The 22,598-nt window shown below is 59.2% G+C and overlaps 1 protein-coding gene across 2 annotated transcripts; it reads right to left on the bottom strand.

Moving 5' to 3' along the window:
* Nucleotides 1–1,649: 1,649 nt before the first annotated feature.
* Nucleotides 1,650–20,664, bottom strand: NTRK1 (neurotrophic receptor tyrosine kinase 1; the record flags this gene model as incomplete). 2 transcript variants are annotated; one of them, XM_081308573.1, is made up of 17 exons in its annotated part: nt 1,650–1,835; nt 2,940–3,098; nt 3,420–3,660; nt 6,350–6,522; nt 6,700–6,830; nt 7,196–7,342; nt 7,794–7,896; nt 8,100–8,155; nt 8,309–8,326; nt 8,711–9,040; nt 10,562–10,694; nt 13,349–13,491; nt 13,715–13,866; nt 15,180–15,248; nt 17,124–17,195; nt 17,459–17,533; nt 20,438–20,664. In XM_081308573.1, the coding sequence occupies 17 exons, from the start codon at nt 20,647–20,649 to the stop codon at nt 1,650–1,652; spliced, it is 2,400 nt and encodes a 799-aa protein (XP_081164699.1). The 2 variants fall into 2 exon arrangements, with proteins under 2 accessions (XP_081164699.1, XP_081164700.1); XM_081308574.1 differs by lacking the exon at nt 8,309–8,326 and having other exon boundaries at nt 20,438–20,649.
* Nucleotides 20,665–22,598: the final 1,934 nt, after the last annotated feature.

Here is a 22,598-nt window from a genome sequence, read left to right as displayed (position 1 = left end):
CAGTGCTCTCCACCTTAGAAATGCCTCCTACACCCTGGCAGGTCCCTTCTGCCACCTCATGGCTGGCCCCCATCCTGCTCAGCACCCGCATGTCCCCTTCTGCAGAGCCCACCAGTCTGGGCCTCTCCTTCCTTTCTTCTGGGGAGAAGTTCAAAGGTCACTGGCAGTGAGTGTGGCTGAGAGGGAAACTCCACAAGAGTCCATGAGTCTGTCTGGAGGTCTCCAATCCTCCTGCTTCTCCCTCCTGGGACTTTGCACAGCACCACTCTGGTCCTCTGTCTCTTCCTCATGTGTCTCTATCTCCCTCCCCTCCCCTTCTTTCTCTGTTAGTATGTCTCTGTCTGAATATCCACTCCTCTAGTCTCTCCCAGCCTCCTGTTTGTAGGTCCTGTCCCTGTCCCTGCACAGTCTCTCTCTGCCTTTGTCCCTGGGCTCACCTGTTGGATCAGATCCCCTAGCCTCCTACCTCACTCCCCGGCCATGTTCCCACGCCGTCCTCTGCAGGGGTGGTGAGCACCAGTCCTGCCCACCACAGAGCAGGAGAGGAGAGTTGCTGGTGAACTGGGCCCTTAGGGACCAGGACAGGACCCCCCCTCCATCAATCAGCTGCTGCCCTGGGTCAGACTTCCATTAGCCATAACCAGCCTGGACAGGAGGCAGACACACCGCTGGGCTAGGCCTCGAGGTGATAAGGCCCAGATTGAATCACCAGGGCACAGCGGGGAGGTGGGGGTGCACCAGGGACATGAGACAGCCACCATTAGCCCCGAGGAGCCGCGGGAGTGTGCGTTATTGCAGTGGTCAGCAGGTGATTGGAAGTGATGGGCCGGGAGTGGGGCTCTGCTTCTCCCTGGCTCAGCGTGAGCTCTGGGCGTGGGAAACGCGGAGGCAGGGCTCGGTCCCCTGACCCAGTGGGCTGGGGGACCTTGGTGAGCCAGAAGCCTCAGGCCACTCAGTTAAGGGTTCCAGGAGGCAGAGAGGAAGGGGACCCCATCTATTCCCCCGGGCAGAGTGGACAGGGAGATGGCTCTGTCCTTACGGAGCAGCCGTCTTGCAAGCCCCTGGCCTCGAAGTGCTGCCTCAAAACATTTAGAGCCAGGAAGAGTGACAAGGGAAGACACAGGAGGCGGGGTCCGGCTCTTCACCTGTCCTTAACTGTGCATGGACACACGTGTACCATTCGCATCTGGGTCACGCCAGCCCAAAGAAAACTTGCCCACCATCACTTCCAGCCTGTCCACCAGAACATCTGACTGCCATCCCTCCCGCTGCACACCCCGGCCTTGGGAACACGAAGCAGACAGAGGCGGGCAGTCAGGGTCCGCAGGCCTGGTAAGGTTGCCTCACCACTAGGTGACCTCAGGGGCGGGCAGCTGAGGGGAGACCCCAGGGCCAAACCCCTACCTGTGTCCCAGCGCCCCTCTCCCGGAGTGACGTCATCCCAAGAACTGGCAGGAGACGCGGCCAGGGGGTAATAAATATAATTGCTGTGACGGAACCCACAGAAGGGGACATCCCCCTCCCCAGCCCGGCCGGCCCTCCTGCATGCTGAGGGAGAGCTAGATGCTGGAGATCCCCCGGGGCAGCTGGGGCTGGGGGTGGCCGTGGCAGGCCCGACGCTCGGCTCACACGGCCGGCCCTGGACGGCCCTAGCCCAGGACGTCCAGGTAGACAGGCGGCGCCTGGGCCAGGGCTTGCAGCCGGGCGTGCACGTCCTTGATGCTGTGGCGGTGCTGGGGCTCCCGCTGCCAGCAGCCACGCATGATGGCGTAGACCTCGGGGGGACAGGCGCGCGGCCGCTCCAGCTCCCGGCCCTGCGTGATGCACTCGATCGCCTGGAGCCACCAGAGAGACAGAGGACTGACTGCAGGGCGGGCAGGGCCGCGGCGAGGCCAGCCCTGCCCCACCACCCGTGCCTGGGCCCCGTGGGTACACAGTGACCCCGGGAGTCCCGCTCTGACACTGCAAGGGGGACTCTGGGAAGCCTGGGTGGGTCCCTTCCAAAGGCTGGACTCAGACCTGCCAGGTGGGCTGAGGAAGGGGAGGGGCTGGGACGCCTGACAAGTCCATCCGCTTAATGTTGGAGGCCGAAAAGAGGGAGGGAAGGGCCCCCTGGCTCTCAGCCCCGGAGGAGGGAAAAGAAAATCAAGCAGAATTGCAGTTAAAGGCCTTAAAAGTAAAGTAAAAGGGCAGCCCTCACTTCCTTCTCCAATCTGTGGGTAACACTTCTCCATTTGGGGGGTAACCTAATTCCTCTAAAAAGAAACTGCCGCAAGAAAGGTCAAAGTTAGACTCCAGGAAGGACTACTAGACAGCTGAGACATCCAAAGAAGGAGAGACGGTAGCGGGGAGACGGTTGGAGAAGGGGCCCGGAGCCTCTTCCCCACTCTCCCCTCCTCCCGTTAGAGGACTTGGGCTATGGGCAGCAATAATTCCATTCCTTCTCTCAGTGCTTGAGAAAATTAAAATCTATAACCCTCTCCCCCACCCCACAGCCTCCAGGGAGTAGACTGCATTAGGAGGAGAAATGGAAACTGACAGCTGTGAGCCAAGGAGGGGGCGGAAACTGCTCTGGGAGACAGAACACCTGGGGCCTGTTCTGGCTGTGGCTAGCCTGGAGGACTGGGGGAGCAGGCAGGACTGTCCTTCTGAGAATCTAACCTCCAGCCTTCCTGCTGCAGGGTCAGGTCCTCTCGCCCAGGCCTCTCCCTCCCCACTATAAAGGGCCCACTACAAATTTCAGCTAAGGATCGCGGGGTCCAGACTCCATGGAGAGTGTCTGGAGATTCCTCGAGGAACCAGCTGGACCTGGACTTGGGCTGTAAGAGGAGGAAGGACTGGACGAGGAAGAGAACTGGGCTGGATGGAGAGGAGGGGTCCCTGCAGGGTGCAGCCACCCGCAGGGGGACAGGAGGACAGAAGGGAGGGGGCGCGCTGACCTCGGTGTTGGACAGCTGGTACCAGGGCTGCTTGCCGTAGGTGAAGATCTCCCAGAGGACCACCCCGAAGCTCCACACGTCGCTCTCGGTAGTGAACTTGCGGTAGAGGATGCTCTCGGGCGGCATCCAGCGGATGGGCAGCATGGTGCGGCCTCCCACCTGCAGGCGAGCGGCCGCGTTACCGCCAGGGGGCGCCCGCGGGGCCCGTCCATCATTAAAGACCAACCGCGGGGGCTCTGGGGAACCCAGGCTAAGAGGGAAGACCATGGGTGCTGGCTCGTCCGTCCGGGAGAGCAAGGAGCCAGACCCTCCTCCACTGGGGGCCGAGGAGGTAGGAGGGGATCCAAATTAAGAAGCCAGAGTCTCAGACCCCAACCAGAGGAAGGGGCGGGCGGACCACCAGGGCAGGTCTTAGGGGGCTTTGGGTCCGGGGGCTCGGTTTGGAGGCTGCAGGAAGGCCCGGGGATGGAGGACCCTTACTCGGTAATAATCCGTGCTGTAGATGTCCCTGCTCATGCCGAAGTCCCCGATCTTGACCACCAGGCCCTGACCCACCAGGCAGTTGCGCGTGGCCAGGTCCCGGTGCACGAAATGCAAACTGGCCAGGTACACCATCCCTGCGGCCACCTGGCTAGCGATGGCCAGCAGCTGCCCAAGGCCCAGGGGACCTGGAGCCACGTCCTCGCCGCCAGCAAGCAGCTTGGCATCAGGCCCGTGGGACCTGAGAAAGGGGGAAGGAAGAGGGACCGGCTGGGACAGAACCCTGAGGAGCCTGGGAACGGGTTCCCCGAGAGCCGGGTGTGGAGCAGGGGGACAGGGGACGGGGAGCAGAAATGGAGAAAGGGGAGGACAGAGAAGCAGCTGTGGGGTGCTGGAATAGGGGAGTTCCAAACAGGTGCGCCCACCCCGGGACTTCTGCCAGAAAGAGCCCCACGTTCCCCACATCCGGGCCTCACTCTCGGGAAGCCCCTGTGAGCTCAGCTCCGCCCCCAGCTGCCCACTGGCCCCTGTGAAGCCCCCGGGAGCTCTAGCTGCCCACTGGCCCCTCCCTCTCTTGCCAGGGCACCGTGGTCCCGGCCGGTGCCAGGCTGAGCTCCATTTCCTTCCCGCAGCCTGCCCCTGCCTGATGGAAGGAGCCTCCTCCTCCTCCCAGGCTCTGGGCCTGACACCTGGGGTCCCCCTTGGTCCTCCTGCCCTCCACGTCCACCTGTCTCCATGGGATTTTCCTTCCTTCTCAAGGTCTCCAGGACGCCCTTCACCGCGTCCGCTTCCCCAATCCTGGTCAGTCCTGGTCACTCATCTCTATTCCCCAACATCCCTCTGGAACCTTCCCCTCCGCTGACTCCCTTCCCAGCATGGCCCTCCCCTACTGGCCACCTTGACCCTCCACATTAATTCCAGGTATTTGTTAAGGCTCCAGAGCCCAGGTCTCTGCAGTGCAGTGTGGGGGCCACTTGATGGGCATCAGGGGAGGGGAAGAAGTCAGGGACAGAGGGACATGTAAACTGATGGCCAGTCCTGACCAAGACACATAGGCAGCCATTCAAAGGGGGACGAGACAGGCGAGGGCGAAGTAACTGGGAGGGAGGTCCAGTGAACCCGGCCAAGGGAATGTGCAGACAGAGGCTCAGAGGGGAGAAGGGACAGGTGGTCCCTCCTAGGGACAGCCTTCCAGACTCTTCTACGAGTGTTCAGGAGGCCTGCTCTGCTCTCCCAGAGTTACGCAGCATTGGAAGCGGCTCCCGCAGCCTCAGCCCCACTTGGTACATTTCCCTGCATCCCTGGAGACTAGCGCTGTGCCTGCACCCTGTCAAGTGACTAAGAAGATGGACTCATCCGGGGCCTTCCCTAGCTGAGCTTCGCAGCCTGACTGCAGAAATGACCCTTCGTTCCCAGGGGGATGCTTGGGGACCAAGGCACAACCATCAGCTGGACAGTCACCCAGACCTTTCTCATGCAGAACTGGAGCCCTGTATTGTCCCTCCCCCTGGTGGGGACGGTGAGATCAGAGAGAGCCTTGTCGAAGAAGGCTCAGAGACTGAGGGGCAGCTGATTACACACCCTGACCCTCTGCCTCACTAACCCTGCCCCATCCTCCCAGGGACTCAACTAAGGGAACAGGTGATTGTCACAGCCAGGAGCTGGGAGCAGGGGTTCTGTTTGGGGTCTCATCCTCCTGGGACCATTCACTATCTGTGTGTCCTTGAGAAAGTCACTCTGGCTCCCTTATCTGTGAAACAGACCCACACACCCTCCACCAACTGGGTACTATGGACCAAACCTAGGGGTGCACTGTCACTGAGCAACATCCCAGCCCTTTAAATCATGACAGGGTCTCGCTAAGTTCCTGAGAGTCTCACTAAATTGTGCAGGCTGGCCTCCTGCGTCAGTCTTCTGAGTTGCTGGGATTAAAGGGAGGTGCCACCGCACCCAGCTCAGGCACATTCCTTGAAGTTATTAAAATGACCAGCACAAATAAGCAAACATATGGGATTATTCTATCTAAAGCCAAAAAAATAAATCTTGCAGAACTTTCTTCAAGTAACAATTGCCAAACATGCTTAGAGACTATGAAAGATAAACACATATTTATAGTGTTGTACAAGATACACATGTTCAGGACAGGCATAGTGGTGCGCACCTGTAATCCCAGCAACTCCAGAGGCTGACCCAGGAGGATCACAAGTTCAAGGTCAGCCTCAGCAATTTAGCAAGACCCTGTCTCAAACTAAAAAATGAAAATGGCTAGGGAGCTGGGCTTCATGCACACGCCTGTAATCCCAGAGACTGCAGAGGCTGAGACAGGAGGATCACAAGTTCAAAGCCAGCCTCCACAACTTAGTGAGGCCCTAAACGATTTAACGAGACCCTGTCTCAATAATAATAATAATAATAATAATAATAAGTAAAAAGGGGCCAGGGATGTGGCTCAGTGGTTAAATTGCCCCTGAATTCAATCCCTGGTACCAAAAAAAAAAAAAAAAAAAAAAAGTAGGTACCATGTTCAGGCACATAGAGCCACAGTAAGGATGAACTGTAAGTAGGTAACCTAGGGCCTGGGACTCAGAAAGTACCTGGTCCATGTTTGTTATGACTGTGGTCATCCCCACAGCACCTCCCATGGGCCTGGCCTCCACATGCCAAACACACACACACACCCGCAGCGTCCACCCCTCCTACAGTGGGGCCCATGGCTTCTACTAGCGCAAACCCCCTATTCCAGTGTCCTCCTCACGGGCCATGCCCGCCTCTACCACCTTCTCCCTGCTTCCTCCACCAACTGTGCCCTCCAGACCCTGCCTGGTGTCCTCTTCAGTCCAACAGTCAAGCAGGGACACGCCTGTAGGGAAGGGACAACGGGGGCTCAGAGCCAGGGGCTGGGGACCAGCACCGCGGCCAGGTGCTCGCACCGGAGGAAGCGGTTGAGGTCCCCGTGCCGCATGTACTCGAAGACCATGAGCAGGGGCCGGCCCTCAGTGCAGACCCCGAAGAAGCGCACAATGTGCTGGTGCTGCAGCATGGTCAGCAGCTCCGCCTCCCGCTGGAAGTCCTGCCGGGCACTCTCGGACACCTCTTTCAGCGCCTGCAGTCAGGGGTGGGGACAGCACTGGCGCCTCATCTCTACAGCCAGCGCAGCCCACCCACCTTCAGTCCTGAGCCATGTCGGACCCAGATGTCCCACCCCCCGCCAGAGCGCCCTGTCCTGGTGGTCCTCCAGAAGGTGGGCGCCAGGCCGGCAGGCCCCACAGCCAGGGCTCACCTTGACAGCCACCAGCATCTTGTCCTGCTCGGGCAGCAGGCCGTGGCACTCGGCCAGGAAGACCTTCCCAAAGGCACCCTCGCCCAGCTCCCACTTGAGCACGATGTCCCGGCGCTTGATGTGGTGGACACCTAGAAGGACTTGCAGGATCAGGTGGGAGCCCCAGGGACAGAGCAGGACAGCCTAGGAGGGTGATGTGCTGTCACACATGCCCGGCCAAGGGGGTGGGCTGGGACTGAGATCCAGCTTTACTCCTTCACCAGCCCCATGGCATCACGGGGGTCAGCACCTGCCCACAGGTGTGGGCCGTGGCCCCGGGCCGTGGCTGGGAGACAGGCTGCCCCACCTAAGGAAGGTATGCTGCAGTGGGGACATTCCTGACTGCAGGAATGGGACGGAAAGGGGGAAGGGGTGGACCGGTCAGGCCTGCATGCACACACACATACACACACACACACACACGCACGCTCGCCCCTGACCCAGCAGAGCCCCTTACAAGCATCACTGAAGTATTGTGGATTCTCAATGATGTGGCCCTGGAGCCCGGAGCCTTTGCCATCAGTAGGGGACAGAGAGCTGCCACTGAGTGTCATGAAATGCAGAGACATGGCCAGCCCATCCTCTGGAGCCAGCACCGCAGGGCCTAGAGAGGAGACACCGTCACACAGAGGAGGTCCCCGCACAGGCACCCACCCTGAGCCTCACATGGTGAGTGCCAGGCCACCCTGTCCCATAACTTGCAGGGACAGGGGAGGAGGGCCAGGAAGCAGGAGAGCAGACAGGGGGACGGGGAGGCACCAGGCCTCTCTCCATCTGGCTCCTGTCCAGCCCCAGGCCTCATGGGGACCGGCCAACTCCCCCGCTGCTCCCCTCGCGGAGCCCAGACTTCACAGACCCACTTAGTGTTTGACTCCAGTCCAGCCACCAATTAGCAGCTGCTACCCCCAAAGCCACCGGCACCAGCCGAGGACACACACACCCTAAAACTCCAGTGTACACCCCCACACCCCACGATGGAGGGTCGGGAGAGCCAGTAGGAAGTAAAGCCAGGAGGATGGATGGACGGACGGACAGACAGACAGCTTCCCACTCACGGTTGATCCCAAACTTGTTTCTCCGTCCACATTTGTTGAGCACGAGGAGCAGCGCGGAAAGGAAGAGGCAGGCGAAGACGGCCAGGCCCACGGCCACCGAGACCTGGGGAGGTTCATCCAGGGGCACCCTCAGAGCCCCCCCAGAAAGCCGTCCCTCTGTTCTGCCGAGGAGCCCCGAGCCAGGCCCCCAGACCTTTTCCTGTTCTGTGGGGACCCTGGCCTGGCGGAGGAGCTGACCAGAGCTCCCTGCTCTGCCCAGAGATGGCAAGCAGACAGCCTCCACTCCCAAGCCCTGCCCAAGCTCACCCCAAAAGGCGTTTCATCCTTCTTCTCCACTGGGTCTTTGGAGGTGCTGTTAGTGTCTGTGGGGACAGGGCAGGAAGGTGGGCCTTGGCACATGCTATGTCTGCTCTACCCGCCCTGCCCCAGCTCCCCTCTCAGGGACCAGGTGCCCTCTGTCCCAGCCTCAGTTCCAGGGACCAGACACAAGCTGCTTTCCAGCCTGGGCTACTCACCCACTGGGGAGAAGGAGACTGTGGCAGGAGGGAGGAAAGACAGCAGTCAGATGGAGGGGGACAGCAGTGAGTCCCTGCCCCTCGGGGACTCACCCCTTCATGGGGTGGGGGTGGGAGGGCATGGGGCAGCTGGCCCTCCTCCAGCCGGGCTGTGGATGCCCCAACCCTTGCGTGGTTCTCTTCAGGCGGTCTGATGACGGGCTAGCTCAGGGGTTCCAAAGTCCTGGCTTGGGGCCAGAGGCCAGCCCAGAGCTGGACACCGCTCCCTTCTGTCCAGGACCACGCACTTCAACCTCTGGGGTCAGGGGTCAGGGCAGGAAGGGGGCCCGCCCTCCCAGGGCACATGGATGCCCGCCCCAAATGGAGCCCAGGGCAGGGGCAGGGTTCGGGTGGTTCTCACACCAGGGATGGGGTCCTCGGGGTTGAACTCAAAAGGGTTGTCCATGAAGGCAGCCATGACGTAGTCGGCGGCCTGGCCGTAGGGATTGGTGGCCAGCAGCGTGTAGTTGCCGTTGTTGACATGGGTGGGCTGGTTGAGGCGGAGGCAGCCGTGCCGCACGGTCTCGTTGGCCAGTGTGGGCTCCAGGAACTCGGTGAAGATGAAGCTGGTTTCATTGAGCACGGAGCCATTGAAGAGCCAGCGCAGGGACGGCGCGGGCTGCCCGTCCACCGAGAAGGGGATGCACCAGTGGTGCATCTCCACCGCGGTGGCCAACTGCACACTGGCCGGGACTGTGGGCCGGAGAGCAACGCGAGAATCAGGGGACAGCGGAGGGAGGTGGCCCGGACAAGTTCAAGGGGGGGGGGGGTGCAGAACTCAGAGGGTGGAAAAACCAGATAAGAAGGTCTGAGATAGTCACAAGGAGCCACGATGTTTAGGAGAAGTTGACACTAAATCTTAAATAAACCTGGCAGCAGGCATGCAAAATTCAGAGGCTTAAAGAACTTAGCAGCAGGCCCAAAATAAATAACAGCCCTAGAGAGGCAGGAGGCCAGCTAGTGGCAAATGAACCAGGAGTCTTTCTTGTTTTTTTTTCTTTTGTTTTTTGGTGGCACTGGGGATTGGATCCAGGGTCACTTTACCACTGAGCTACATCCATAGCCCTTTTATTAAAAAAAGGTTTAGATTGTGAGATAAGAGTCTCAGTAAGTTGCCCAGATTGGCCTCAAATTTAGGATCCTTTGGTCTCAGCCTCCCAAGTAGCTGGGATTACCCCACCATGCCTGGCCAAAAATGATTTTGGAAAAAATCAGGATGGGTATGGGGAAGGATGAGGTTGGTGCTGGGGAGAAAAAGGGAGGTCCTCAGAAGTGCTGATAAGGTTCATTAATGTTTAAAGGGCGTGTGTTTTGTGCACATGTCCAGGTATTTTTCACAGTAAGAGAAAAAAGGTGCCGGGCGCGGTGGTGGCGCCCGACTGTAATCCCAGCAACTCCAGAGGCTGAGGCAGGAGGATCGAGAGTTCAAAACCAGCCTCAGAAACTTAGCAAGGCCCTAAGCAACTCAGGAGACCCTGTCTCTAAATAAAATACAAAATAAGGCTGGGGATATGGCTCAGTGGTGAGTGCCCCTGGGTTCAACCCAGGTACCAAAAAAAAAAAAAAAAAAGGTGATATGAAGTAGGAGATTTAAGATAATTTGTTAGCAGATTTAGAGACAGTGGGTAACATGCCTAAAGAGGAACTCAGGAGAGGAAGGTCCCTCTTTTAAAACTAGGGTGCAGCTCTCCAATTTTGAGGTTCCTTTGACTGAAGCTCCAACGCCTAACTTGTTCTACCCACAAAATTCAGTGTGCAGCGAATGTTGACCCAAGCTGGAAATTCAATGCAGGGTACTACTAGAGTCTCTGCACCAATTTTTATTTGCACCAATTTTAAAGTGGCCATTTCAAACCTAGAATAAAATCCTGAATTCAAAAGGCAATAAAATAATAAAGCTAGTGTGCGGGGCAGAGACCTTGGAAGGGCTGGGACGGAGAAGTGCTTCAGAGCCGAGGGAGAGTGAGGCAGCTGGTGTGGAAGGCCCCAGGTACGAGGCTCCCCGGCAGAGGGCCAGAAAGAAATCCATCTCATCCCTGTGGCCTTGATGAGCCCCTAGGACTTCCCCCACAGGATCGGGTTTTCATGGGAATCTGGAAACAGCTGGGTAGGAGCAGCTGGGAGACACACCCCATCCTGCCCTCAACCCCCTCCTCCTCTTTTCAGGAAGAAGAATCAGTGGGGGAAGGTGCAGAGACCCTCACAGGGACTCACAGGAGACGTTGACCTGGACAGAGAGCGCCGCCCGGCCCACATCATTTTCTGCCCAACACGTCACGTTCTTCCTGTTCAGGTCGCTGGTGACGTTGGCGAGGGTCAGCCCCAGGGATGGCAGATCCCCAGATTTCTGGATCAGGGAAGAGGGGAAACCAGGAAGGCTTCAGCTATAGGGGGTTGGAGCGGATGTCTTTTGGGGGGGTCCAAAGGGAAAGGAGAGGAGGGCTCCTGGAGGGGAAGGAAGGGGGGATGGGAGGACCTAACAGGGAACGGCCTCCCCTTTCCAACCTGTTCACAGACTGTCTCCCAGATCACTTCTGCGATGATCTGAGGAATGTGAAACAGAACCAATAACCCCAAATAGGCACCAGATACCTCAAAGCAAAGCTAACGTGACCCTCCGGGCAGCTGGACAGATGGCCTGAATACCACATTCCTACAGGGCTCACGAGGGAACCACGTTAGGACCTCAGCACCTAGGGACACCTAGGTGTGGTACACACAGTTCTCCCAGACTCAGTCTCGGCCCCGGGAAGGTACTGCTCACAGTACTGCTCATAAGCGGAAGTCACACACCCTGCCAGCGCTCCTCCTTTGGCAGGTGAAGACACCAAGTGAGGCTAGAGAGGCCCGATGACTTGATTCTGAATTATCATCTAAAGATCAGATCAGAGCTGGGCACAGTGGAGCCTTCCTGTATCCCAGTGGCTCAGGAGGCTGAGGCAGGAGGATCGGGAGTCCAAAGCCAGCCTCAGCAACTTAGTGAGGCCCTAAGCAACTCAGGGAGACCCTGTCTCTAAATAAAATATTTTAAAAGGGTTGGGGATGTGGCTCAGTGGCTAAGCACCCCTGGGTTCTATCACCAGTACCCCCCCCAAAAAAAAAAATAAAAAGATTGACTCAGAGCCAGGCACAGGAAGGTTAAGGCAGAAGGATCACAAGATCAAGGCTGGCCACGCAACTTAGCAAGACCCTGTCTCAAAATAAAATAAAATAAACAATTTTAAAGGATGCGGGGTGGGGGGTGAAGCTCAGTGGTAAAGCACCCTGGGTTCAAACCTCAGTCCAAAAATAATTTTTGAATCAGGTTCAAATTCTCTTCCTAAGAAACCACGGCTACGTCGTGTTGTGCGTAAATTTTGAGACCTAAACCGAAGACAATTCTTCATCTCGCTGCACCACGGGGTTTTGTGTATGTTTTGTAAACTGACAAGATGGACGAAATCATCTCTTGATGTTTTAAAAGTTACTTTCCAAAGAATGATGAAAATCGGTGAGGTGGTGGGCAAATCTCATTTATCTGGAAATTGCACAAACGTGGACGAGGTTTCCTACCTCGGGGGAAGCCCTGAGCTCCCTGCCTCTTCCCCCTGGCCCCCAGGTAACCAAGTAGGATGTGGCTTTTCCAGAGAAAGTCTCAGGAAGCACAGGGGTTAGCAAACACGTAAATTTTCCAAAGAGGAAGTAAAAAATTTGCTGAAGTCTCCCGAAGCGAAGAGCTGCTGTAAGGTGTCTGCGCATGGGCGTGGCTGACCGTGGCTCTGCCCTGACCCTTCCTCACTCCTCCCACGGTGCCTGGACGCCCTGCTCCAGGCTCCAGACTCTCCCTTCTGCACGGTCCAGGGGCTTCCAGCATTTCCAGGGTGGACTCCTCTCCCAAAGCAAGGACCTCAACTGAGCATCACGCCCCCAGTCCCACAGCCCACACCATGTCCCTGTGAGTCCACTTTTTCCCCCAGATGGGGCCAGATAGGTGGGCACAACCTGTTGTCAGAGCCTTGTAAACAGGGCCTCTGGTCCCTGTGGCTGCTCTCAGCTGCCGATGGCCAGTTTAAGGACACAGGGCAAGGCCTGGGAGGGTGCCCAGAAACGTATCTGGATAAAAAAGAGGCCAGAGGATGCCCGGGGGCAGACAGGACATCAGGAGGCCATCATGTCCAGGTTCTCGGAGTACAGATAAGGAAATGAAAGTGCAGGCAGATGACGGGATTTTTTTCTGAAAGACACTCTAAGAAGTAATTAGTGAGACAGCTGGAACAGACCTGGGTCTCCTTCACGGATAGGTTCAACACACACCCAGAACAACGCTTCCCGAGTCTCCACGAAGAGACCAAAGACCCCCAAGAGCCTCCCCTGGGCGCAGGACCAAAGAAAGACACCGGCCGGCACGCAGGGGGTGCACATGGACACCCACCGGGCCACAGTCGCCTTATCCAGAGAGGCAGTGAACGAGGGGTGTCTGTGGGTTCCCTCCGAGCTCCAACACACGAGCTGTGAACCCCTCTTTCAAGCCACACTGTGTTTCCAGAGAGGGGTTCTAAGTTCTGTTGGGTCCAGTAGAGTTTGGGGTCCCTGCTGGGCCAGCGTCTGCCCTGAGGTGTCCCCTTTTTCTTTCTCTCTCTATTTTTTTGATACTGAGGATGGAACCCTGGGGGGCTTTACCGCGGAGTTACACCCCTAGTCCTTTTTATTTTTCACATGGAGACAGGCTCCAGCTAAGTTGCTCAAGATCTCACTCAGTTGCCGAGGTCGGCCTCCAACTTGGGTTCCTCCTACCTGAGCCTCCCAAGTCACTGGGGTGAAGGCGAGGGGTCCCGCCCTGCAGTTGACCTGAGGTTTTCTGTGTCCCCTGGGCGGCCCCACGGTGCCAGCCTGCCATCACTGTCTAAACCGTCCCTCGTCACCTATATGCTGCTGATGGGCTTGGCTGCCTCTCTCCGTCTTGGTTCCCTGTGTCCTGCCTGGGCCTCTCCTGGACAGGGGGGGACGTGGAGGGCTGCTCACCGTCACCGTGGCTGACCCCTCCAGCTCCGTGAGGATCCAGCCAGCCTGCTGAAGGCCCTGTCCCTCCACGTGGCACTGCAGCAACACATCGTCCCCGACTTCCACCGAGGCATTGGGCATCTGGACCTTGAGCGTGGGCACCCCTGGCCACCCAGGATGCCCGAGGGGTGTTAGAGTGGGTGTGGCCTTGGAACCCCACCCCAGGCGTGTTTCTCCCCCACCTGGAGCCCAGGCAACCTCCCAGCCTTCATTTTCTGCCAACGCTGGTCCCCCTGGTCCCCTGGGCCCTGTCCAGCACCTCAGCCCCACCCCACTCCAGGCAGGTGGCCCTATTTCCCCACCCCAGGCAGGAGCTCCAGCACCTACCGCAGCTGGTGTTGTGGCCGAGGGCCAGGGGCTGTCCCCGGGGGCCAGAGCACTGCAGCCTCTGAGCTTGCAGGCCGCCCAGCCCCTCCTCCTCCCAGCGCTGCAGCCAGTGCAGGCCACAGGAACAGCGCAGAGGGTTTCCCGACAGAACCCTGGTGGGCACAGGGGACCGAGAGTCAGGGAAGGGGGCGGCAGGGGCCTCAGGAGCCACAGGAAGTGAGTCAGACAACAGGGAGGAGGGCCTAGAAGTGAAGGAGTGGGGCACGGACAGGCTGGGGTCATGACCCCATAAGGAAAGAAAGGCTCCTTGGGAGGCTGAGGCAGGAGGACTGCCAGTTAGAGGCCAGTCTTGGCCACTTAGACCCTGTCTCAGAATGAAAAATAAAAGGGCTGGGGATGTAACACGGGGTGCAGCACCCCTGGTTCATCTCCAGCACCCAGTACTGAAGAAAGAAAAGAAAAAGAAATACAGAAAGTCAAAGACTAACAGGGTCCCTGAACCTGGGCTCCTAGGTGACAAGCCAGGCAAGGGTCTCAGCATGGTGACAAGGAGGGAAGGGTGTGGTTTCCTGAAGGGACCCAGAGGGCTCACGTGCCCACCAAGTATCATGGTCCGCTGCTGCCTCATCCCTACAGCATGCACGGTGTGCAGGGCATGTGGCAGGGTTCTGGGCATGTGGCAGGGTGCAGGGCATGTGGCAGGTGTGCAGGGCATGTGGCAGGTGTGCAGGGCATGTGGCAGGGTGCCGGGCATGTGGCAAGGTGCAGGGCATGTGGCAGGGTGCTGGGCATGTGGCAGGTGTGCAGGGCATGTGGCAGGGTGCTGGGCATGTGGCAGGTGTGCAGGGCATGTGGCAGGGTGCTGGGCATGTGGCAGGGTGCAGGGCATGTGGCAGGGTGCCGGGCATGTGGCAGGTGTGCAGGGCATGTGGCAGGGTGCCGGGCATGTGGCAAGGTGCAGGGCATGTGGCAGGGTGCTGGGCATGTGGCAAGGTGCAGGGCATGTGGCAGGGTGCTGGGCATGTGGCAGGTGTGCAGGGCATGTGGCAGGTGTGCAGGGCATGTGGCAGGGTGCCGGGCATGTGGCAAGGTGCAGGGCATGTGGCAGGGTGCTGGGCATGTGGCAGGGTGCCGGGCATGTGGCAGGTGTGCCTGTGATCCTCAGCGAGGCCCAGGAGTCCACCCCAGGCCCACGGAGAACCAGCCATCCAGGCCAGCTTCCCACACGGCCCCCCACCCCAGGCGGTAACCCTTCTACAGGTCGTCCTCCATGGGTGGGTGGGGTCAGGGGGCAGTGACAGGCAGGCGCCCAGTCCCCATTCAGCTCACAAACACATGGCCTCAAAGAGACACCCCCATGTGCATCCCCACCCCCTCCCACCCTCTCCTGGAAGACACAGGGACATACCATCACTGCGGACCCCCACATCACACACCCTGTCCCTTGCCCGGGGCCCCCACTCACAGTTCCTGTAAGGACAGACCCTGCAGGGTCTTCCAGGACAGAGACTCCAGGGCATTGAAGGAGAGATTCCTGCAGGAGTTGACAGGGTGAGACAGACCCCAGACCCCTCCGCGGCCACCAACCTCACTCTGACCCAGTGTGGAGGAGGAGGCTGACCCTGGGCTCCCCTCCCCAGCCTGGGCAGCTAGAGGGAGCCCCGGGAGTGTGAGGGTAGGGGGTCAGGGCCCGGAAGGCTCTTGAGTCCAGTTCTCTGCCTGGGACAACAAGGGTTAACCCCATCCAACCCCCTCCCCAGACTCCAGGGAGGGGATCTAAGGAACAGCCGGTCCCCCTCCCCCACCTTGGGCCCCAGCTGGTGAAGTGCTGAGGCCACAGCTGGGGGAAGGGACTCCATCTGTACTCCCCCACTGCAGAGGAGGCCGAACCCAGGCTCCCACAGCCCCCTGCCCCCTGCTGGCTGGAGGACAGGGTCTCAAAGTACTTCCTTAGGTCCCTCTCCCCTCCTCTTTCCTGCTCCTCCCCAGGGGCTAAGGAACATGGGGCAGGAAGGGACCCAGGACCACAGCTCCCTAGCCACAGAGATGAAGAAAGGAGCCCAGCAAGGGGCCTGATCCAGGCCACACCGGACCCTGGTGCTCTGTGCCTGGTGCTCCTGGGAGCCTCTTCCTATGAGGGGCCCACCCTGACCCTCTCTTCATTCTAGAATTTGTGGGGCTGGGTCGGAGAGGCACCATCACACAAGGACCAGGAACATTACCACTCTGGACACAGGAAGAACTAGGTGTGAGTCCCATCCTGCAAAGCAGCTGTGTGACCTCCACCCAGAAACTTAGCCCCTCTGATTCTCTGAATTCTCATCTATCTCTGCCACCAGGTTGACTGGAATGATTCATGGACACAAGAATTGTGAAATGATGTTGAGCACACATTTTTAACTGAGGTTAAAAAATCCCAGGACAGGGGCTGGGATTGTGGCTCAGCGGCAGAGCACTCGCCTAGCACGCGCGGGACCTGGGTTCGATCCTCAGCACCACATAAAAATAAAGCATTGTGTTGTGTCCATCTACACCTAAAAAAAAAAAAAAAAAAATCCCAGGACACAGTGAGTGACATGACATCACATTTGTTGTGGTGGTCGTTGCTGTGGTCAGTCACTGGATCCAACTGGGTTGGCGTGGTGGCACTTGCCTGTGATCCTGGCTACTCAGGAGGCTGAGATTAGAGAATGGAAACTCGAGGCCAGCCTCAACAACTTAGTGAGACCCTGTCTCAGAATAAAAAGAAAATAAGAAGGGCTGGGGATGTGGCTCAGTGGTAGAGCGCCCTGGGTTCAATTTCCAGTAACTAAAAACAAACCAAAAAAGCTCACTAGACTCAGCAGAGGACCCTGCAGGCTCCACACCAGGCAGCCGCTCTGGCCAGTTCCTGGGGAGGGGAGGACATGAGCTCCTATCCTCAGAAACCCAGGGAGGAGTTGCCAAGGACTCCAAGGGTCTCTTCTACCTACTGCATGCCCCACTCCGCCCTCTACAGGGAGGCAGCTGTGACGCCCAGGGACAGGAAGGGGGACAAGTGGAAGATCTGATACCCAGGGCCCCAGGCTAGTCCAGGGTTGGCGAGGGCTTCCCCACCAGGAGGGCAGTGGGAGACAGCCTGCTCCCTTCAGGCTGGTGTGTCACTGAACTCCGGAAAGACAGACTGGGCAGGCATCTATGGGAAGAGTCTCTGAAGAGTGAAGCATGGAAGTGAGACAGCAAGAAGGACTTTCCAAGTCCTGGATGAGGCCAAGAAGTAGAGAAGCCGCCCCAGGGGGATGGGGAGACAGTTTCCCTGACCAGACTGGGGCCTTCCTCAGAACAACTCCCCAGGGAGGGCCAAGTCCATTAGCAGCCCCAGGCTGGGTGTCCTCCCCACCCGCTACTGCCCACCCCGGGGTCCACTCACAGGCGACTGAGCCGAGGAGTCACATGGAAGGCATCTGGCGCCACAAAACGGAGGCCACTCTTCACGATGGTGCTGGAGAGGTTGGGGAGGGTCAGCCAACAGCTACTCGGTGCCCATCCCAGTCCCCAGGGCTGACCCCCACGCCCCCTCCTCAGCTCCCTTAGTCTGCAGCTGCCCGGGACCCCTCAGACCCCTGGGCTTCCTGACTGTCCCACCCTTCAGCCCTCAGACTCAAGGGTCCTCCTAGTCCCTCCGGACACTTGAACTCTCCCTGACCCTGAGGCTCCCGCCCTGGCTGAGCCCTGCCCACACCCACACAGCCCTCAGCCCCTCACAGGTTGCGAAGCTGCCCCAGGCCCTGCAGGTCACCGAGCTCCAGGCTGTGTAGATGCTGCTGATTCTCCACATAGCTGTGGGGAGAACGCCGGCTGTCACGGGTCAGGCCCAGACCTGGGCTCCCACAACCACCCACTCCCTAACCATAACGTGCATGCATGCGTGAGCACCACTCGCACACAGACCCAGGCATACAGATGCTCAGACACACCTCCTCACAAGTGACACACACACATGCACACCCTCACACATGTGCACACTCTCCCACTCCCTTTGCACCATCCCCACACCCAAGCATGCACACATATACACTCGCAGGGGCATAAACATAAGCACGGAGCTGCTCCTGCTCACACAATTCACACTGCACACGTGTGTGCAGGAACACAGAGGCACCCTCACATAGGAGCACACGGACAAAGCTCCCATATACCTCTCCCACACACGTGCGAGAATGCACGGGCACACGCTCATAAACACACTGGGCCAGTTCCTTCTCAGCTTTGTGCTCTGCTTTTCTGCCAGGCACAACCTGGGGAGGGGGCATGCTCAAACCCTTGCTTCCTTCCACAAAGGGCCCAGGTTCATCATGGCCACTGCCCCACCCAGTGCAGAGGAAGCCCTGTGGGCATGCAAATGTGTGTTCCCAAACATGCCCGCTCAGGAGCCACTCTGTGGGCTCAGCACCAGCACACCCCACCCTCTCTGCCCCTTCACAGCCTTGGCCCCTCCCCGTACTTCAGAAGCAGCCCCTGCTCCCTCCCCCAGTGCTTTCTTTCTCACAACCAAGATGCATAGAGGCTGTCAGCCAGGGACCCCTGGGCTCCTCCTGCCCCAGGAGGGACCCGGGAAGGGGAAGAGGGGCAATCAGAGATGGAGTCATGGGGTGGAGGAGGGACTGGCTGGCTCACCCAGCACAAGAAAGATGGGAAGTCTGAATGGGGGGTAGGAGGGAGGGAAGAAAAACAGAGAGAAACAGAGACACAGAAAAAGAAATGTACAGGAAGAGATGAGGGGTGGGGGGCAAGGAGAAAGATAAGAAAAGGGAGTCAGAGAGACGGATAGATAAAGGCAGAGAGCCAGAGAAAGAGATGGGGGGAGAAGAAAGAAAGAAGAGTGAAAGGCATTGGGGTGACGGCTGATGGCTGACTCTGCCTGGCTTCTGGATCTGACATGCCAGAGAGTTCCTGAGAACTCAGCCACCCTGCCTGCCGCCCCACCCCCTGCCACCGCCACACACACCAGGGGCCCCTGACTCACCACTAGTTCACAGAACCCTCTCCCTCTGTCCTGGGACTTGCCTTAGGTAAGCACCAACCCTCCTCCTCTCCCCTGCCAGCCTTGGCCCCAACAGCACCCCACATCAGGTCCTCCGCCCCTGAGGTCTGCCGAGTAGCATCTAGTGACTCCGAGGGAGGGCACTTCCCTGTTGTGCTCACCCCTCCCCAGCCCCTGTCCAGAGTGTCCCCAGCGGTAGGGACCCAGGGAGCCCACTGCATGGTGGCCAGGGGCTGTGCAAGCTGTCAGTCAGCGTGCTCAAAGCTGCCGCGTTCATTTGGATTCATAATCAATCTGTCTATTCGAGTCCATTATCTCCTTGTTAGCTCCACGGGTGAGGGAGGAGGGAGGGGGCTGTGCAGAAGGGGGTGGGGGCGATCTGACTGCTGCCCCACCCAAGGGGACAGCTCAGCTCACCGCTCTGCATGCCCCTGGCCTGTCCATTCCCTTCACCCCTGGGTTGAACTCACTCGGGGGTTGGAAAGAAATTGGGAAGCGAGAGCACCCAGGCAGTCAGACTGGAGGCCTGAGTGATGATTGGACAGGACTCGGGGTGACAGCCTGGATGGGTTTCCTATCAGGCAGAAACCTAGCCTTAGACCAAGACAAGGCCATCTTCTGGTCTCCCTAGGGCCATTAGAGAGAGATATTGAGTACCTTCCCGTTAATTACCACAAGATGCCAATTACTGCAGGCTGCTCAAGTAACTACCAGACAGCAATACCCCACCTCGGACTTCTTCCAGCCTGTCCAACGCAGGAGACCAGGGAGGCTGGCCCACCCTGTACATCCAGACCACAGGAGAGGGGCTTTCTAGCAGTTCCTTCCCTCTTCTAGAAGTCTCGCTGGCTCCACCAGTCACACAGAATACTCCAGTATTTTCCAGCCGTCACCGGGTAATGCTTGAGTATCATTAGGGCAATTATTACAGCATACTTCCTTAGATCTAAAAAGTGCTTAAGTATTTTGTAACCGATTGTTGCACAATGTCAGGAGACAGCAGAATGCTAGAGATTCCTCCCAGGTTTGGACCTGGAAGGTAGGAGAACCTTCAGCAATAGCCCTGTCTCCCTAACCCAAATAGGGAGACAAGGGTGAAAGGGAGACGGGAGTGGAGGAGAGTGGAGGAAGAGGAGGGAGGTTCCCATTTCTCACATCCAAATGGAGGGGTCCTGGGGGCGCTGGATGGTGGAAATGGGGAGAGGTGTATTTCCTCACCACCTCCCACCAATTCCAGCTTTCCCAAGTTGGGGGAAGAGCTGGGGTTGGCTGGTCACGACAAGGAGGAGTAAAGGGATGGCTTTCCCTAGGAAAGGGGCGCAGGTGCCACACTGAAGGGTTCTCTGTCGCTGACTACCACCCTCTATGGGGACAGCGTGGGCTCCTGGGTGAGCTGCAGAAAGCGGCTTCTAGACCGCTCAGCTTCTCAGACCTGGTCTGCGGAGATCCCCCCTCCCTTTGCCCCAGGTCAGCGACTCGGCTGCCCTGAGTTCTAGTCAACATCCAGACAGTGACCGCGGGGCTAGTAGGGGAAGGGGCAGCGGCAGCAGTGGAGGAAGCCCGGGCAGCGCCAAAGGCTGCGCGGTGCCACCCTCGCCGCGCCCGCCCCACCTGACCCAGCAGTCGGGCTGCGAGTCCGCGCCCTCGGGGCAGGGCTATGCCCTCCGGTCCCCGCGCCCTGTCGCGGGTCGGACACTCACAGCTCTGTCAGGTTCTCGGCGGTCGGCAGTTGGCGGAGGCTATAGAGGGTCCCAGCCTTGGAACAACGCAGCCCCGAGGGGCCAAAGCGGCAGCAGACATCGGGGCAAGAGGCAGCGCCCGCGGAGGCCAGCATCAGCCAAGCCAGCAGGCTGCCCGGGCCCGTAGCCTGGCGGTGCCAGCCCAGCTGCCCGCGCGGTCCGCCCCGCAGCATCGCGGCGGCGTCCGCCTCGCTCGGCTGGGCGGCAGTCGGTGCGCTCCCAGCCACAGGGCCTCCGTGGACATGTGCGCTGGGCGGTGTTAAAGACCCAGCCGCCAGGAAAGGGCGGAGCCAGCGGCCCCCGCCCGGCCCCGCCCCGCCCCTCCACCTCTAGCCCCGCCCCTCCTTCAGAAGCCCCCAACTCTGCCGACTCCCCTTTCGGGGCCCCGGTGCCAGTCCTTTCGCTAATACACCTCCATCTCCAGGAGCAGTGGAGAGGCCGCCGCCGAACGCCTTCGAAGTGTCTTCTGCAGGTGGGGGAAGTGGGGAGTGATGCGCTGTTTCTCCCGGAGTATAAAGCAGCAGCATTTTTAGATGTGGGAGGAGGAAGACCGAGCTGGGGAAAGGTTGCAGTCCAGGTCACACCAGACAGCCCCCGCCCTACGACGCACTTGCCTGAAGGCGCCGTGCACGTCAGTTGAGAAAAAACGTGAAACACTCTCTAAACCCTAGTAAAAAAAGGACCAAACGCAGAACCTAGGCATGAACATAGAAGGGACAGAGGAAGAACTGATCGCCTTTAACAGCCAAATGGAGATCAAGGAGCCCAAGCCCCGCTGACCAGGAGAAACCACAGGGTGGCGCTAAATGCCCACACGCAAAGGTGCGCGCTCCCGGCCTGGGTCGGGTGGATCCCGCGCGGTGCGCAGCCCCCACTGAGTGCTGTGCCTTGGGTCCTCGGGTCAGTCGTCGACTCCCGCCAGGCAGCTGGGGCCCCCGAGCTGGGTAGGGCCAGGCGAGCAGGACTGGCATCGATCGCCATCCTGACAGGAGCATTGATTTCTTCACGGAGAAATTAATAGACCTTCTCTTAGCTCTTCGGACGCAGGAGCCGCCCGCGGGGGGTGCTGGGGACGCGTCAGCCCTTGGAGGCTGCGCACCTGGAAAGCCCCGGGATCCCCAGCACCCACGGAACCAGAAGGCAGGTCCCGGTCTTTCTCAGCACCCAGACTTGGCATCTGCAAGATCCCGTCAATCTCAAGACCAGGAGAGGGAGGGGAGAGGGAGGAGGAGGGACTTTGGGGAAGGAGGTCGACAGGTGCCCAGGCAGCGGGGGAAGGAAATCCTCCTAGAGGCCATCAGTTTTCCTCGCTGCCAGGGCCCCTGCACAGATGGTCCCCCAAGGTCCCCGACACAGGGATGCACAGATAGACCGACCGAGCAGCCTGAATTCACGAAGGTGAGCGTACAGAGGCGGAGCCTTCCCAGGGTGATCGCCCTCCTTAAGCCTTGCTCCCGCTAAGGGACCAAGGACAAGTGTGGCCCTGTGGCTGCGAGAGGCTCTGTGAGGCGCGGGGCTTGAATATTCAGGAGACACTGTCCACCCCCTCGCCAGGTTCCAACAGTCTCCTCCCGGTCGAGGCTGTTCGGAGTGACCCCGCAGGTGTCAAGGCACCTGTTGGTAGAATCCAGAAACACCTCTCCCCCAGGACACGCGGGCGCTGTCGGTCTGTCCGAGTGTGCAAGTCCACTTGGAGGAATCTGCAGCAGAGGCGGCAGCAGGGCCGGGAGAGGACCCGGGGCAGCCGGAGCAGGGCTGGGGGAGCTCGGTTCTTGCCTCTCCCCCACCCACCCTCGTAATTGGACCTTATTTCCCCAACAGATCTGTGCCCCTCAGTTGTCAGGCTAAATATTTTGGCTCAGCGGGAGGGGCGGAGAGATGGGAGAAGTCCCCGCAAACCAATCCGTTTCGCCTGGGGGCGGGGAGGACGGGGCTGGGCGCGGTCGGTGGGCGCGCCCCGGGAGATATTGCCGAAGCGCGGCCGCGGGCGCTGGCAGAGTGCGCCCAGGAGGCCGGCGGAGGGACACGACGCTCGGCCTCCCCGGGGCTCTCCCTGGGCTTGCGCTCCGCCTCACCTCGGAGGCCTCGGGCCGCTCTTGAACCTTGAGTCACTTTCTCCCTT

This window comes from Spermophilus citellus (assembly GCF_964194105.1).
Source record: "Spermophilus citellus genome assembly, chromosome: 9".
Taxonomy (NCBI): Eukaryota; Metazoa; Chordata; class Mammalia; order Rodentia; family Sciuridae; genus Spermophilus; species Spermophilus citellus.
Note: the sequence above shows the minus strand (reverse complement) of the source record. Positions and strands in the feature narration are given on the sequence as shown.